Source organism: Astatotilapia calliptera, chromosome 18 (genome assembly GCF_964374335.1).
Source record: "Astatotilapia calliptera chromosome 18, fAstCal68.1, whole genome shotgun sequence".
Taxonomy (NCBI): Eukaryota; Metazoa; Chordata; class Actinopteri; order Cichliformes; family Cichlidae; genus Astatotilapia; species Astatotilapia calliptera.
In genome coordinates this window covers 11,763,900-11,777,793 of record NC_137439.1, presented here as the reverse complement: position 1 = coordinate 11,777,793, position 13,894 = coordinate 11,763,900, and the positions used below count along the sequence as shown (strand labels likewise).

Genomic DNA, 13,894 nt, shown 5'->3' with positions numbered 1-13,894 from the left:
TTAGCAACACCTGTTTGGAACAAGCACAACAACCAGCTGATCCAGCATAAACAAGTCATCTATGACTAGTAACTATAAAAACAGTTTTGTTTTAAACTGCATTGTCAGAATAAAAAGAAATTTTGGCCGAAACATCATGTTTTTAAATCACTAAATATCAGTGTTGGTCTTAAAAATCCTATATCGGTCGAGCTCTACTACCAGCCGTGAGATGTGAGCCGTAGTGAAGCTGGTGACATAACTGCTAACATCAGTAATACAACATGCTCATAATCACAGTCATGCATGATGATGTTTAGCACCATATATTAAGTGTTTCAACATCACAGACTGGATATGAAGAGACAGCTTAGCATATGAAGCTAGGTTGACGCTGCTTTGAATTTGAGCCAAATTGGGGCTTAAAGAATAGCTTTCTTTTGGGTGCCATGTTTTCCAGTTGGAGCCAGAACCTTTCATACATGGGTGGAATGGGGGGTGTAACATATTAAAAAAAAATGATTGGAGCACATGGCTAACATTTGCACTACTATAATGGTATGTTAGTACATAAAGGCATCCAAATAAATGGTAAAACTGCATATGAAATTTAATAAACGGATACAGAATTGCACTAAAACACTAAGTATGTCATACGGCTGTCTGTTCAAGGATATTTTTTTTACTGCAGTCAAAACAGCAAAAGTCTTTAGTATTTGAGTGGAGGTTGGATTTGTTTGTTCTTTGGGTAAAACCAATGCATGTCCATGTACAGTATGTGGATTTGTGCACACAGGTTTTGTACACTGTGCATTAATGGTGTTTGATCAGGGACAGATTGCTCGTAGGCTCTAGCGCATCAACTCAAAGTAGGTCAATAAAAGCAGGTTGACTGTTTCAGTTCACTGTTCACATCTCTAATTCTTTCACCCCAAAATACTCCAGCTAATTTTAAATCATCAGGGCCTGATGTATTTGGGTTAGAGAGTCACACCTTTGCACATTCTCCAGGATTCATATTTCACTGCTTGGGGAGAAAACATCTGGTTCCTAATGAAACCTAATGTGACCACAGCTCAGGGCACATTAGCTCACCCATCTCATTATATGAATGAGTCATCTCTACTAGCTTCATATCAGATCAATGTAAGCTGTGTCATTTCTGTTTTTGCCTCATCAGTTTTATTTGTCTCCTCTTTGAAGGAAACTGGCCAAGAAGCGCAAGGAGACACTGAGCAGCACACGCCAGGAGATGACAGTGATGGTCAACTCGATGGACAAGAGCTACACAGAGCAGGGCACCAACTGTGACGAAGCACTGTCCTTCATGGACACACACAACCATACGCTGAACACCCGCAGCGAGTGTGCGCTCACGCTCAATGGCCGCAGCGAGTGTGCGCTCACGCTCAATGGCCGCAGCGAGTGTGCGCTCACGCTCAATGGCCGCAGCGAGTGCGCCCTCACTCTTAACGGCCGCAGCGAGTGCGCCCTCACTCTTAACGGCCGCAGCGAGTGCGCCCTCACTCTTAACGGCCGAGGTAAGACGGCCCCACATCGGCATACCTCCCTTTTTATGCGGTTACACTCACAGAGCAGGGTGGAAGCAATTTATTAGGTTTGGTCAGGTGGGAAAGAAATCAGACTTGGCTGCACAGGAAATATTCAACCTGGGAAAACCTGAAAATGTTTTCCTTGGTCTGCTTTCCAATGAACTGTTGATTTAGAAATATTTTCAAGAAAAACACCTGAAGTCATGTCTCCGGTAAATATTGGAGTTTTGAGGTTGCAAAAGACATCCTTGCATTTGTCCTTAATAATGCTGGTATCAGAACTAAGTGGTGAGACAAGGCGGTGCAACGTTTTCTCAATAATATAAGAAAAAAAAGTGTATAAAATAAATTTTTAATGACCAATCTTAACATTAGGGATTATTTTTGCTTTAATACGCAATATTTGTAGTCAGCATAAATGACATTACTTTATGGCTCTTGTGAAACTGCCTGTTGTCCCTCTACAGGGAAACTGCTGTTTCAACTCAGCAGAAGAGAATTGGATATAAACATCTTTTGATATGATTTTGATCAAATTGTTTTTTTCCTCTCTAGTGGAAACTTCCTTCTTTAGAACCCCTCGAGGGTTTCATCCACCCTTTTCAAACATTTCCTTTTAAATTGCTTCAGTTTCTCTAATTAATTTTTGTTAAATTAATTAAAATTCCTCTGAAATCTGCAAACTTACCATTTCAGCTAACTGTCACTAATGCCCACGCTAGTTCAGTTGCAGAAATGGTCGTCCAAACGCATGTTAATAGCCTGAAGCGAGCCTTGTATTGAGATCAATATTCAAGACTTCTTGAAATCCCAACGCTGACCTTAAAGCTTATCAGCAGACATTAGAGCTCCAAAAAATCCGTCGCGAGGTCTCAAACTCATGCTGTTTCCAATTCATGACAGAAACACATAGCACGTACTAGATGGGCTCTGGTGTGATAACCTGTTCTCTCTGTCCCAGGTTAAAACTAATACTTTGTTGATGGACGGCTCTGCTAAGTCTGCACCCAGGGCTTGACCTAGTATAATCCCAGTCAAAACCATCAGATTAAAACTGCACAGCAGCTTCTGTCTCCACACCCCTGCAGGGGCTGAGCCCCAAAGATGCTTTGACCTTGATTAACTGTCTGTTAGTGTCGATGTTCAAATCTGGCCCCTCTGTCTGCCAGCGCAAATGATTTAAATGCATTATTTCTCACTTTGCCTGTCAGTTGAAAGCCCTCTCACACTCCGTGACCTTACGTTATTGTCGGTCGTGTCGTTTTGGCTCAAAACATCATCGCTGACAGATTATAGTCCTGAACATACTGCCTGCGTAAACCCCGTCGGCGTAGCATTTCTGTTGACGTTGCATGAGGAGAAAATGACAGTCTTAGGAGTAAATGTCACTTCCTCCATGGTTTGTGTGACTATTGTTCTACTCTGGCCCCTTTGCTCTATCTCAATGTCAAGCTACCTAATGATGATATCTTTAAAGCAACTGACTGATCTTTAACTGTTTTTTAAAAGTAGCTTTAAAAACTGAATTATTAATGCTTTTGGAGATTTGCAGGCATTCATGGACTTTAGAAGACTTGGAAAAAATGTGCAAGTTAAACGTGCTTTTTTTAACTCTTTTTTTTTTTTCATTTTTACTTTGCAAACTTTTCAAAATGAATTTTGCGTATATAAATGAGACAGAATAGATTTCATAATCTATGTTTACTAATATTGATCATAATTTAGACATGAGGATTTTTAAAGGAAAGCTTTATTATTTGAATGTAATGCAGGTTCCTTGCGGCCTCTGGCTTTGTGAAATTGACAAAATAAGAAGCAACTTGTAGCAACTTGTAACTTGGCGAATGCCGTAAAAACACAGCAGCATGCATAATGCATTAGGCTGTTTTAAAGAACCAGAAAAATGACGAGAAGGATTGCATGCAAAGTCTACAAAATCAACCAAATCAACCTGGACTCCACGAGGTTAAGTGCAGTTTATTTCTCATACTTGTGTGCTTTGCACGGCTCAGCCCAAAACACAAAGCCACATATTTTCTCACCTACTTCTTTTGGTGTCGCCAGTGCAGTTTCCATTTAATTTCGTCAAGGTCTCCTAGATTTCTGCTTCCATCACAATTTAGTAGATGTGAAAGGAATTTTATTTGTGTAGTAGCTTTTCCCACAGGGTAAGTCAGAAACCTCAAAGTGATCCTTTATAGCACATGCAAATTTCAAAAGCAAGACTTGTAAAGTGCATTATTACACTGGAATTTTACTGCAGTGGGAGTTGCTTCCACGATTAATAACTCTAGATTAGACTATTAATGCCTTTTGTTCTGTTCTCTTCCCCCCCATCTGTAGCTGGATCATCACCGTCGTCCTTCACACTACCAAAAGCCAACACTCTCAGTACTTCTATCCCCACCAACTCATACTACCCAGGTAAACATATTCTATTTCCTCGTTATAATCCAGTATGTCAACACAGAACTGCTTACTGCACAGCCTAAGCGGTGCTTTTAACAAATGATGAAATGAAAAGGGGAAAAAATAGAAACGCCACAATAAATAAATAAGAGATGAAGTTTTATGGGCTCTTTTTTTATGTAAATTACAGCCTATTTCTGTAATGTGTGGTATGAATTTACCTAATAGAGTTGCTTTAAAAATTAGAAAACGATTTTACAAATGAGAAAGCAGCTAGATTAACTTTAGATGGCTTTACACTCTGCTACATTTCTGGTTATGTTTTATATCACTTTGCCAAGATGGATTTTAGCAGTTTAATTATGACTTCAGTTTATCCCAAATAATATCCATAATTGAGTGTCTTATGTAATCAGATCACAGCCCATTGATTAAATGGGGTAAAGGGCAGCTAGATTTATAATCAACTAAAGTTACTGTATAATTAGCTTGAATTTAAAATATGATCGGTTTCTTGTTATGCTGCTTGGCAAGAAACCAAAAAGCTTTCCATTAATTTCTGTTCATGTTATTTTTGTGCGTTATCTTTAATTATCTTTAATTTACTGCAACTCTTTTTTCCTCCTCCAACTTCTGCGATTGTTTGGGGGTTTGAGCAGATCCCTTTGTGCCAACTGCTATCTTAGGTGAGACACAATTTTTTCCTTTTGCCATTGCTGTTGAGTATTTATTCTTATCTCTATGCTAAAGAAAATGACCGTGCATTACATTTGTAAGAATGCTGTTTGAACACCTAACTGTGAGGCCAAAGAAAAGCACAATTTTTTATTTATTTTATGTATTATTTTTTTGTTTCATTCTTTTCTTTTGGATGGCTCTTTTACTAAAGATGGCTTCCTCACTTCCATACCTGCCTGCTGCTTCCCCGTCTCCTCCTCCTCCTCCTCCTCGTCTCCTATTCCTCCACCCTTCCCTAACTTCTTCCCCCCTCCTCTCCCTTCCTGTCCAACGAGGGGGCTCTCCTGGGCTGAGGCTGGTTTCACTCCATCCCATCCGCATTGCGTGTCGTGCGTGTGATGTCACATACGTGTTTGACCTCTCATATGCATGGACAGACATGTGGACTGGATGTGGGGGAGTGTCTAAGAGGGGCAACGGGGGCGGGGGGCAGTTTGCCCCGGCAACTGAGGCGACAGCATGCTGGAGCCGTAGCAGCTGCACTGAGACACAACAGGCAAAAACTGTGTGAGAGGGAGGCCCAAAAACGCTCTCACTTAGCCCCCACAACCCTCTCCACCTTTAGCCAGAACTTCCAAAAGCAGGATGCGTTGAGTCTGAACATTTAAAGTCTAGCATTAGCTGTGCTGCCCTCCCCTCCCCTCTCTCCTCACTATGCATTAAACTCCCTTCCTCCCCTCCCCTCTGAAACGACAACCTTTTCTATTATTCTTTTTAATGTCGCTCCCTCTGCCTTTGGCTAACTGCTATTGACCTACTTGTTTTTGTTTTGTTTTGTTTTTTCCAGTGTTTATTCGTCTTGTTCAGTGATAAAATAGAATTATAAAAAAGCATTTTGTTCTCCTGTTAATTATTACTGGCCTTTGTTGAAGATGCACAACAGCCCAAAGTGCGGCATCTTACACGAGCAGATGCATTTTCTACCAGCGAAGCCCGCAAAGTAGCTACTAAGTGGGGCACTAGGAGTGTAATAATTTAATACTCAAGGACAAAAAGAAAGATGCAATAAGCAGCTCGACTCCAGCTTCACCACAAGCACCACTGCTGCATTTTTAAATAGGCAACTTTAACAGTTGTTGTTGTGTTTTTTTTTCCTTTTCACATTAGTGCAACTTAAAGCAGTGTCTTTCATCACCGCTCTTGTGACAGCTGCTTATGTTAGTTCCGCATTTAATGAAGCGTGAAACGATTAACATAAAATTACAGCAGCCAGAAAAGGTTACATGCTTTCGGTTTGTGACACATTCAGTCACGGCATTGTCTCATCATTCGAGGTTAATGATCAAAACTGATTAGATCACAGAGTATCGGTTGCATTTCTGATTTCATCGCGCACTAGTTTAAAAAAAAAAAAAGAGAATGAAAATGGCACAAATACAGGTGTTACCCCCCGAGCACAAATGGAAATAAAATTATAGCAATTAGAGAGAGGAATTCAAAATGTCAGAACGTTTAAAAAAATAATTAGCTTCATTAGCGTATGCAAGTCGGCGATCTGAAACAATTGCAGCTTCTTTTTTTCCCCCAAAGACTATCATTTTTTTTTTTTCCCTTTTGAATCCATGACTTCCTTGTTTTGTTTTTATTTTTTCTATTTTTTTTATTTTGTTTTTTTGTTTTTTTTTTGTCTTGCACTGTTGAAATTGCCCCATCCATCCACTCAACATCCCCCTTGACTAGGCTTTTATACCAAGGCAGTTTGAACTGAGAAGGCATGTGATCTTGCCCTGTAGAGTAGCTCAAACACTACTGTAACAGGTTCTCATGCTGGATTGTTGCTTATCCCCTCTCTCCTGTTTCTTCTCCTCTCTTTCTCTTTACATACGTAACCTCTTATGTATCTGCTATCTAAAAAGTGCCCATTAATGGTAAGTTTTCCCAAGTGGGCCCTGGGTTGGGGGAAGGAGACGGTGTTTACTCAGACAGCATGCCGACAGTGAGAGGCTGCTTCTGACACGGGCATTACGACATTTATTGCATGACAAGTGGACATGTTAGCATCTCACCCACCCTTCCGTACCGTGCCACCAAGCCACCATTAGCTTAGCATGGTCAAAGCAAACACAGTGCCCCATGGCAGCATCACCACATGCATTCTCCTCCCATCTCCGCTTCCCTCTTGGGTTCTGTGTGTTTTTTGTTTTTGTTTTTCTATTTATTTGAGGTTTGGTTTTTATTTTATCTTATTTTGTTCATTTTTCGGGGAAGTATGGGTGGCAGGGGTTGAATCCACGCTGTGTCTGTGTGATGCTTCTGAAGGTGCCTGCTGCAACATGCTCACTGTGGCCCACCGCACCCCCTCACATCCTCCTCCTCCATGTTTTTGGACACCCTCCATCATCCGCTGGCTCCCCACAGCATCTGTGCCTTATGTCTGCCACTGACTGGATTACAGTATGAAAGAGCTGGAAATGGAGTCTGACTCTCAATATGAGCTTCAGCCCAAACCAGCATGTTCTACTGCCAGTTAAAAAAAAAAAAAGAAAAAAAAAAGGAAAAGTTGTTGTTTTTACAACACATTGATGGGGATTTTTATGATTAAAGTATAATGTTTCTCACAGTTGAGAGCCACTGCTGGTAACAATGTTAAAAGCTTGTAGCATAAGGGTTTCACTTAGAGGATCTTGTTTTTAAATGCCGATGGACTCCTGTACAGTGCAGTATTTTCCAGCCACACTGAGACAGATGGACCTAAACCTTCCCACCACATGACTCATTCTATTACTCAATGATGTTGTGTTGTTGTGACCATCCATAACAAACAGATTACTAGTCGAGTTGTTGGTCAATCTGGAGGGTGGTGACATAATGCTAACCAGTAAATGAGCTAATGTGCCATCTGTTAAGGAGAACAGTTGTAAGTCAGATATGAACACCTAACATTAAAGCTAGATAAATCAACTTTATATGTAAAACAACTTCAAAGGAAACACTTTCATTTACTGCTTCGAGCATTATGTCACCCGTATGTATCTTACAGCGATAAATTGATGACCTGTGATGTGACTTGAGCTCCTATTTCCTCTTGCTGACCCGCTCCGGCCTCTCTGTCTCTTTGTGTCCCACAGATGAGAGTCAGAACATGGGCAGCGACACAAGCAGCTTGGTCCAGTCGCACACTCACTCCTTGAGGAAACGGGAGCCCGTCGACGTGCCGTATCAGACGGGTCAGCTGCACCCGGCGATCCGCGTGGCGGACCTCCTCCAGCACATCACTCAGATGAAGTGCGCAGAGGGCTACGGCTTTAAGGAGGAGTACGAGGTAGGAAGCAGCCCAGCTGTCACCTCCCACCATTAAGGTTGCAAACCCAAATAAAGCCTGGTGATAGACTTGTAACATCTCCACTGAGGTTCTTGAATGGAAATTTTTATCAGTCTAATACGAGGCCTCATCTGTGTTATGGTGCACAGCCCCATGTCTCTTTCGCTGTCTCTCTCTCTCCCCTCTTTTTTTCTGCCTGCCTCTCTCTGTTTTGCACCGCACAGCAGAACTGTTTTGTTTCTCCCCAGATGCACTTTTATGATAAATTGTTAATGTACCCTGTCTCAGTGTGTTTACGGTGTGATTCGTTTTGTTGTTCATCTGTTCCTTGTTGTTTGCAGCGATTGTGCATTTTGTGTGCATGAGTGTGGTGGGGGGTTTTTTTGGGGTTTTTTTGGGGGGGGGGGGTTTGGTCAAAAGCTGTGTCCCAATTCTCCTTGGAGACTCAGCTGTAGACCAATGCGAAATGCACAAACTGCCTGTGTTAGACCGCGTCCCCTCCTTCACCTGAAACGGGTCGGATTATGCTGTTGCATAGTACTGGTAGCCTACTGCTTGTCGCGCAACAGCATCAGTAATCTGTCACTGCGCTTCTTACTGACACCAAACAAAAGATTTTCGCCCCATAAGGGCATCACTCTCATTTCCTCGCATTAGAGTCTGGCAGGGTTTGGCGGCACTCCAGCCCTCCTTGCTGTCCCTCAGCACCACACCAGTCATCCTCAACTCCCCCCGACGCCATGTTGTAACAGACTGGCTTCGAGCTAAATCCTTCAGTTTCAATATATTATCCGTATCAGTTCGGCCTCTTGTCACATTTCTCTCTTAACGACCCTCACATTTGTTAACGTTCTCAGCTTACTTCTTTCTCTTACTTTCTTATCTATACCTCCTGTGTTTCTTCCTTGCTTTCCTTCCTCTTCTCTTTATCTCCCACCTTCTCTCCATCAGCTACGTGTCAGATTTATTGGTAATTAACTCCCCACATCCCATTCATGATTGTGGAATGAAATAACGTCGTCTCCCATTGCTACCTTCAGCATCCGATCATTGAGGGGTTTGGAGTGCTTTGGGCTGCCTTCTGGGTCTAATCCGTTATGGATAAAGGGAGTTTGGGGTCCACGTGGCCAACATTGCATGGATTAATAGCAGTCGATCAACAGAGACGTAATATGGAACAACTGGCTGCTTACCCTGCTGTCACCTTATTGTCCACAGGCTGTTGCAAAAAGTCCTGTGGGGTGCTTAAAGTGTGCAAGGGAGCTCATTCTCACATGGCTAGAGCGATTCATTTGTATGTTTTGTTCCACTGCTGTCTTATAAATATATCTCTATCTCAATCTGTCTTAAGGTTAATGCCCTTTTATTTATTTTTTTAAAATAACCGTTTATTTTTCATGATGAGATTGGAGCTTAGTGCACCTCTAAACCTGTTGACTTACACTGTACTATATCTCTCTCTGACCCATGCTTCTTGTTATTCTGTACGTTAACTTTGGATCAGATAAATGAGGTAAGAAAAATACTTTTTTTGTGAGTTTATTTATTTATTTTAGACTTGTAGATTTATATCACAAACCTGACAGGATCAGTAATGGTTGCTGGCTATTTTTAAGACCCTGTGGGATTAAAATATCACCTTTTTATTTTTTTTGGATTTAGTTTGAAAAGGGCATTTACCAACAGATGTTATGCAGCATTATCAAATTATCTGACAGTGTTCAGTTGGTGAAATATGTAGAGCAGTGACATTTTTCTGTTTACTTTTTTCTTTAGCGTCACTGTGAAATGTTTTTTCTTCCCGTAGTCAGACATTGTTAGCACCACAAATCCTCCGCAGCTTGATTCTGATGTTTATAAAGCTTTTCAAAAGCATACTTAATACCCTATCAGTTATTAAGAGCATAATTTTTATAGTAAAAGTGCAATAGTTTGAAAGATAAATGGAATACCAATGTATAATTAAAGTGGACTGATCAATGATATACCCAGTCCAACAAAGTACCAAATTTAATTCTAAGCTCGGGCTACCTTGTGGATTTATTGACTGGAAATTGAATGTTACCATTAGAAGGGACACGATAAACACTTTAAACTTTGCAAAAGCCATGTTGTATACTTTGCAAAAGCTTTATAAGGCCGTGTGTGTTACAGACCTAACAAAGCATTTTGCATGTCCAGCCTCCTGCACCTGGGTGCACATTTTCACCGTGCAAACAGGAAGCAGAAACAAGTTTCAGCGTCATTAATGCTGCCATGTCATCACTGTTTCACTTGTGTTCGGCCTGTTTCATGTCGACAGAAATGTGTTGTATCTAGCCTACTGTGAGAATCCTGAAATTCTTTAAGCTCCAACCACAAATGAACACTAGTCAGTCTGAATGAGCCTCCTCTCCTCACATAGTAAAAGATTAATTAATACAGAAGCAACTCACTAAACGTTCCTGCTTCTGTTCGACCATCCATGTTTTCTTTTGGGTTTTTTTGTTTCTGATTTGTTTGTTTTTTTGTTTTTTACTTCACCATGGTGTGTACTTTGTGTCAAATGTTTTATCCCTATCCACAGAAATTACTCTGCTTTTCACATACGGTTAAGTAGTTCCAGACAAAGAAACAGCATAGCGGAATAACTGTGCAGGGACTGGAGTGCAGCAGGTAGCCTGTAATTAAAAACATACTAAGTTGGATTTCTGCCAGTGGGAATAATTGAGGAAGGTGAAAAACTACCTGCAGACAAGCTGCAGTAAAGTACAATTCATCACATACCTTTTGCTACTAAATACTTTTTACAGGTGGAGCCTTCAGTTGTTTTTCGATACGCGTCGGGCGAATAGCCATTTATTCCCTCTATGTGCATTTAACCTTTAAATTGAAAGCCTTCGTGTAATCTCTACCTCTTGGGACATTCATTATTTTACCCCCATGAGAATTCATGATCATAATGGCTGGAGGAATATGACTGTAGCGGGGTCACTCAGATTAAGAGAGAGCTATTTTAAAGTTGCCAGGTAACGCCTTTGTGCTTGAGGATGATTTGTCCTTACAGGCTTGATATTAGACTTGTATCCTTCACACCGACAGCACGACATTGGCCTGTGCGTTTCCTCAAGAAATACTGCCACTGGAGGAGGCCTTTATAATCCATCTTGGGGACATGCTTCCATCTTCAGTGGAAGGATGGAACATATTTTTAGCATATTAAAGCTGTTTCTCAGTGAAATCACTAATCCTTAGGACTTCATACAGGAATATGTCCTTGTGTGGTCTCTGAAAGGCCTTTATATGCTAGACAAACTGCCTGCTGCCTGCCACAGCACTGAGATGAATCGAGCCATCAAGTCTTAGAGCAGTGATGATTGAAGACGATGCCTCCTACTCCTCACTAAAAGGAACTCTCAAACAGTCTCTTTAACCTCCGTTAAACGTTCCTGAATCTTTATTTGCAGATGGTCTGCCCCGTAATGTATTACCTGACTTTTCAAATGTGCATTAGCTTACTTTCAAAAAGACAGAAAACCATGATTTTCTGCAGGCTAGTCCGCTCTGAGCCGGCCCCGCCCGCCCTTGCTGAACAGCGGTGGACTGGCAGTGTAGATGTATTTTCATAATTTGGCTTAATTGTGCCTGGTGTGCCATCAGAATGGAAATCTCCCCAGTGAGAGATGATAAATATTTCATGAGGGTAATCTGAGCGGAGCAGTTTTGATGTGTAGACGATGAGCTGGCTTTATTTTTCCCCGCAACGAGCTGATTGAGTCCTTCAGATGAGGGAGACAGACAGCCGCCGCGGTTGCTCCGCCCAGCAGAGCGGCACAGGGGGAGAGGTTTGAGTGTGACACCCGCTGCATCTGCCCTAATGGCACTCGCTGTTTGACACAACTCCCCGGGATCCACCATCCTCCCTGTGTTTCCTGCCTAATAACACTGGGAATCTATCTCTTTCTGTGTCTGTTGCCAGCGCTCACTTCCTCCGGTTTTGTAGAGCTGAAAGAGAAAGAATGTATTCTTTAGCCTGGTTATCATTTGGAGTGTTCACACATGACACAATGTTTCATCCCCCCCTCTCTGTCCTGTTTTCTCTCCTTTCAGAGCTTTTTTGAAGGACAGTCTGCGCCATGGGATTCTGCCAAGAAGGATGAGAACCGCATGAAGAACCGATATGGGAATATTATTGCATGTGTGTACAAAGCACCTCCTCAACGCTCATGAATTTATGTTCTCATTCTTCTGCCTGATTTATTGGCCAGGCTTGTGACTGGATGACTATAAGCTGCTCAAACCGAGTTTTATTATCAGCCAACGAGAGCAGCCTTGACCTTTCCAATCTACTTTTATATTCATCTTCCTTTACCATCTTTACTGTTATGAGATATAAGCCTATGCAGGATATGGCACACAAAGCTTATACCGTGTTTGGAAAAAGAAATGTTGATTTTGCAATTAATCGCTATAAGAGTTCAGTTTAACCCTCTTTAATAACTGATGCCATGGAAAAACTTTGAAGATCTACTTCTTCTGACTCACATCAGTTAAAGGGGTATTGCACAACTTTGGAACAAAAATGACGTCAGCTATCCACAGTTACGAAAATGTCATTTGAAATCAAAAGTTAAGGCTCTGTGGTTCTCTTGCCATCAATTGTTCCCCACATTTAAAAAGATTATTATGCTGCACGTGTATTATTTTGTTGCTACTAAATTTTACTAAAGTAGCAAGTTTTAAGGTCAGTGACTTAAGAAAAAATGGTTTAGACTATGATTTTGTGATTTTTACCTGATGATAGGGTGGTGGCGGTTTTAATGAAGACTGTCACGTAAACGCTGTCTATGAGACATGTTGCATTTTTACAGCACCAATTTCATTTTTGCCTCTGTATGATGCCAGTCTAACCATGCTTTTATTGCTCTATCACCCCCTCTCCTCCTCTTATAATTTCTCTCTATTCCTTTTTACTGTCTGTCTCTCTGTCCCTCTCCCCCTTTTCTTCTCCCGATGCCCTCGTTAATATGATTAATTCAACACTGGTTTCTTCCTCTCTGCCTCTCTTCCAGATGATCACTCCCGTGTCAGGCTGCAGGCCCTGGAGGGGGAACAGAGCTCCGATTACATTAATGCAAATTACGTTGATGTAAGTACACACACCAGCCAGCGCCACCAACGCAAAGGTCAGTCCGCTTCCTCTTGGGGGGGGAGAGGGCGCGCTGGTGCCGCCGTCACAGGGGGCCTGAGGGACAGTGCAGCCCATCCGCCTGTCCATCACAGCTACAAGCACACACACAAACACACTGCCTTTATTTGACTTTAGAGGGCTGCTGTATCACTCTGTTCATTGGATATATTAAGAGAAATGAAGATCAGAGGCTGACAGCACTGGGAGAGAGAAAAGGCAAACCCGCACAGAGGGGAAACTGAGGTTATAGTTTTGGACTTTGCTTTGAACAACATTATAGTTGAGAACCAAAAAAAAGAGAGAGGGAGTGAGGTTTCACAGATGATTACTTAGTAAAGTTATAGTGAATAAAGCTGAAATAATACACAGAATTTCAAATAGAAACAAAGCACATATACAGACAAAAAAAGTTAAAGTTGTTAGCAAAGCTTCGAAAACTGTTCTGTTGCTTTTGTAACACTGGAAACAATGTTCAAGATTAACAATCAAACGGGTTGCTGTATGTAACTCAATTTACTACAATAAATAATTCGTGTGAGTTTTTCTGACCCGCACAGCCCACAAACCAGGCGGATCTGATAGCTCATTATTTATTTGCTGTGGCAGAATGTGCCTGGCCTGGTTCCCACAGAAACATATTTTTTGCCTGGCCTTGCCTTTGTAGGTCCACTCACAACCATTTATCTGCTATGAGGTGGGTTTGATGCAGTGACTTGCATATCTGCCTGGGTCTGGTTGATGCTGGGTGTAGGCTTGGTCTCGACTTGTTGATAACACCCTCTG

At 41.7% G+C, this 13,894-nt stretch overlaps 1 protein-coding gene across 4 annotated transcripts in view; it reads left to right on the top strand.

Annotated features, from left to right (window-relative positions):
• LOC113011062 (protein tyrosine phosphatase receptor type M) overlaps positions 1-13,894 on the top strand; it is a 161,067-nt gene that overhangs the window by 117,396 nt on the left and 29,777 nt on the right. For all 4 annotated transcript variants that reach the window (XM_080293327.1, XM_080293329.1, XM_080293328.1 and 1 more), the window contains 6 exons: positions 1,183-1,520; positions 3,876-3,956; positions 4,601-4,627; positions 7,748-7,941; positions 12,031-12,118; positions 12,993-13,069. In XM_080293327.1, the coding sequence (XP_080149453.1) occupies positions 1,183-1,520; positions 3,876-3,956; positions 4,601-4,627; positions 7,748-7,941; positions 12,031-12,118; positions 12,993-13,069 (805 nt within the window). The remainder of the gene's footprint in view (positions 1-1,182; positions 1,521-3,875; positions 3,957-4,600; positions 4,628-7,747; positions 7,942-12,030; positions 12,119-12,992; positions 13,070-13,894) is intronic.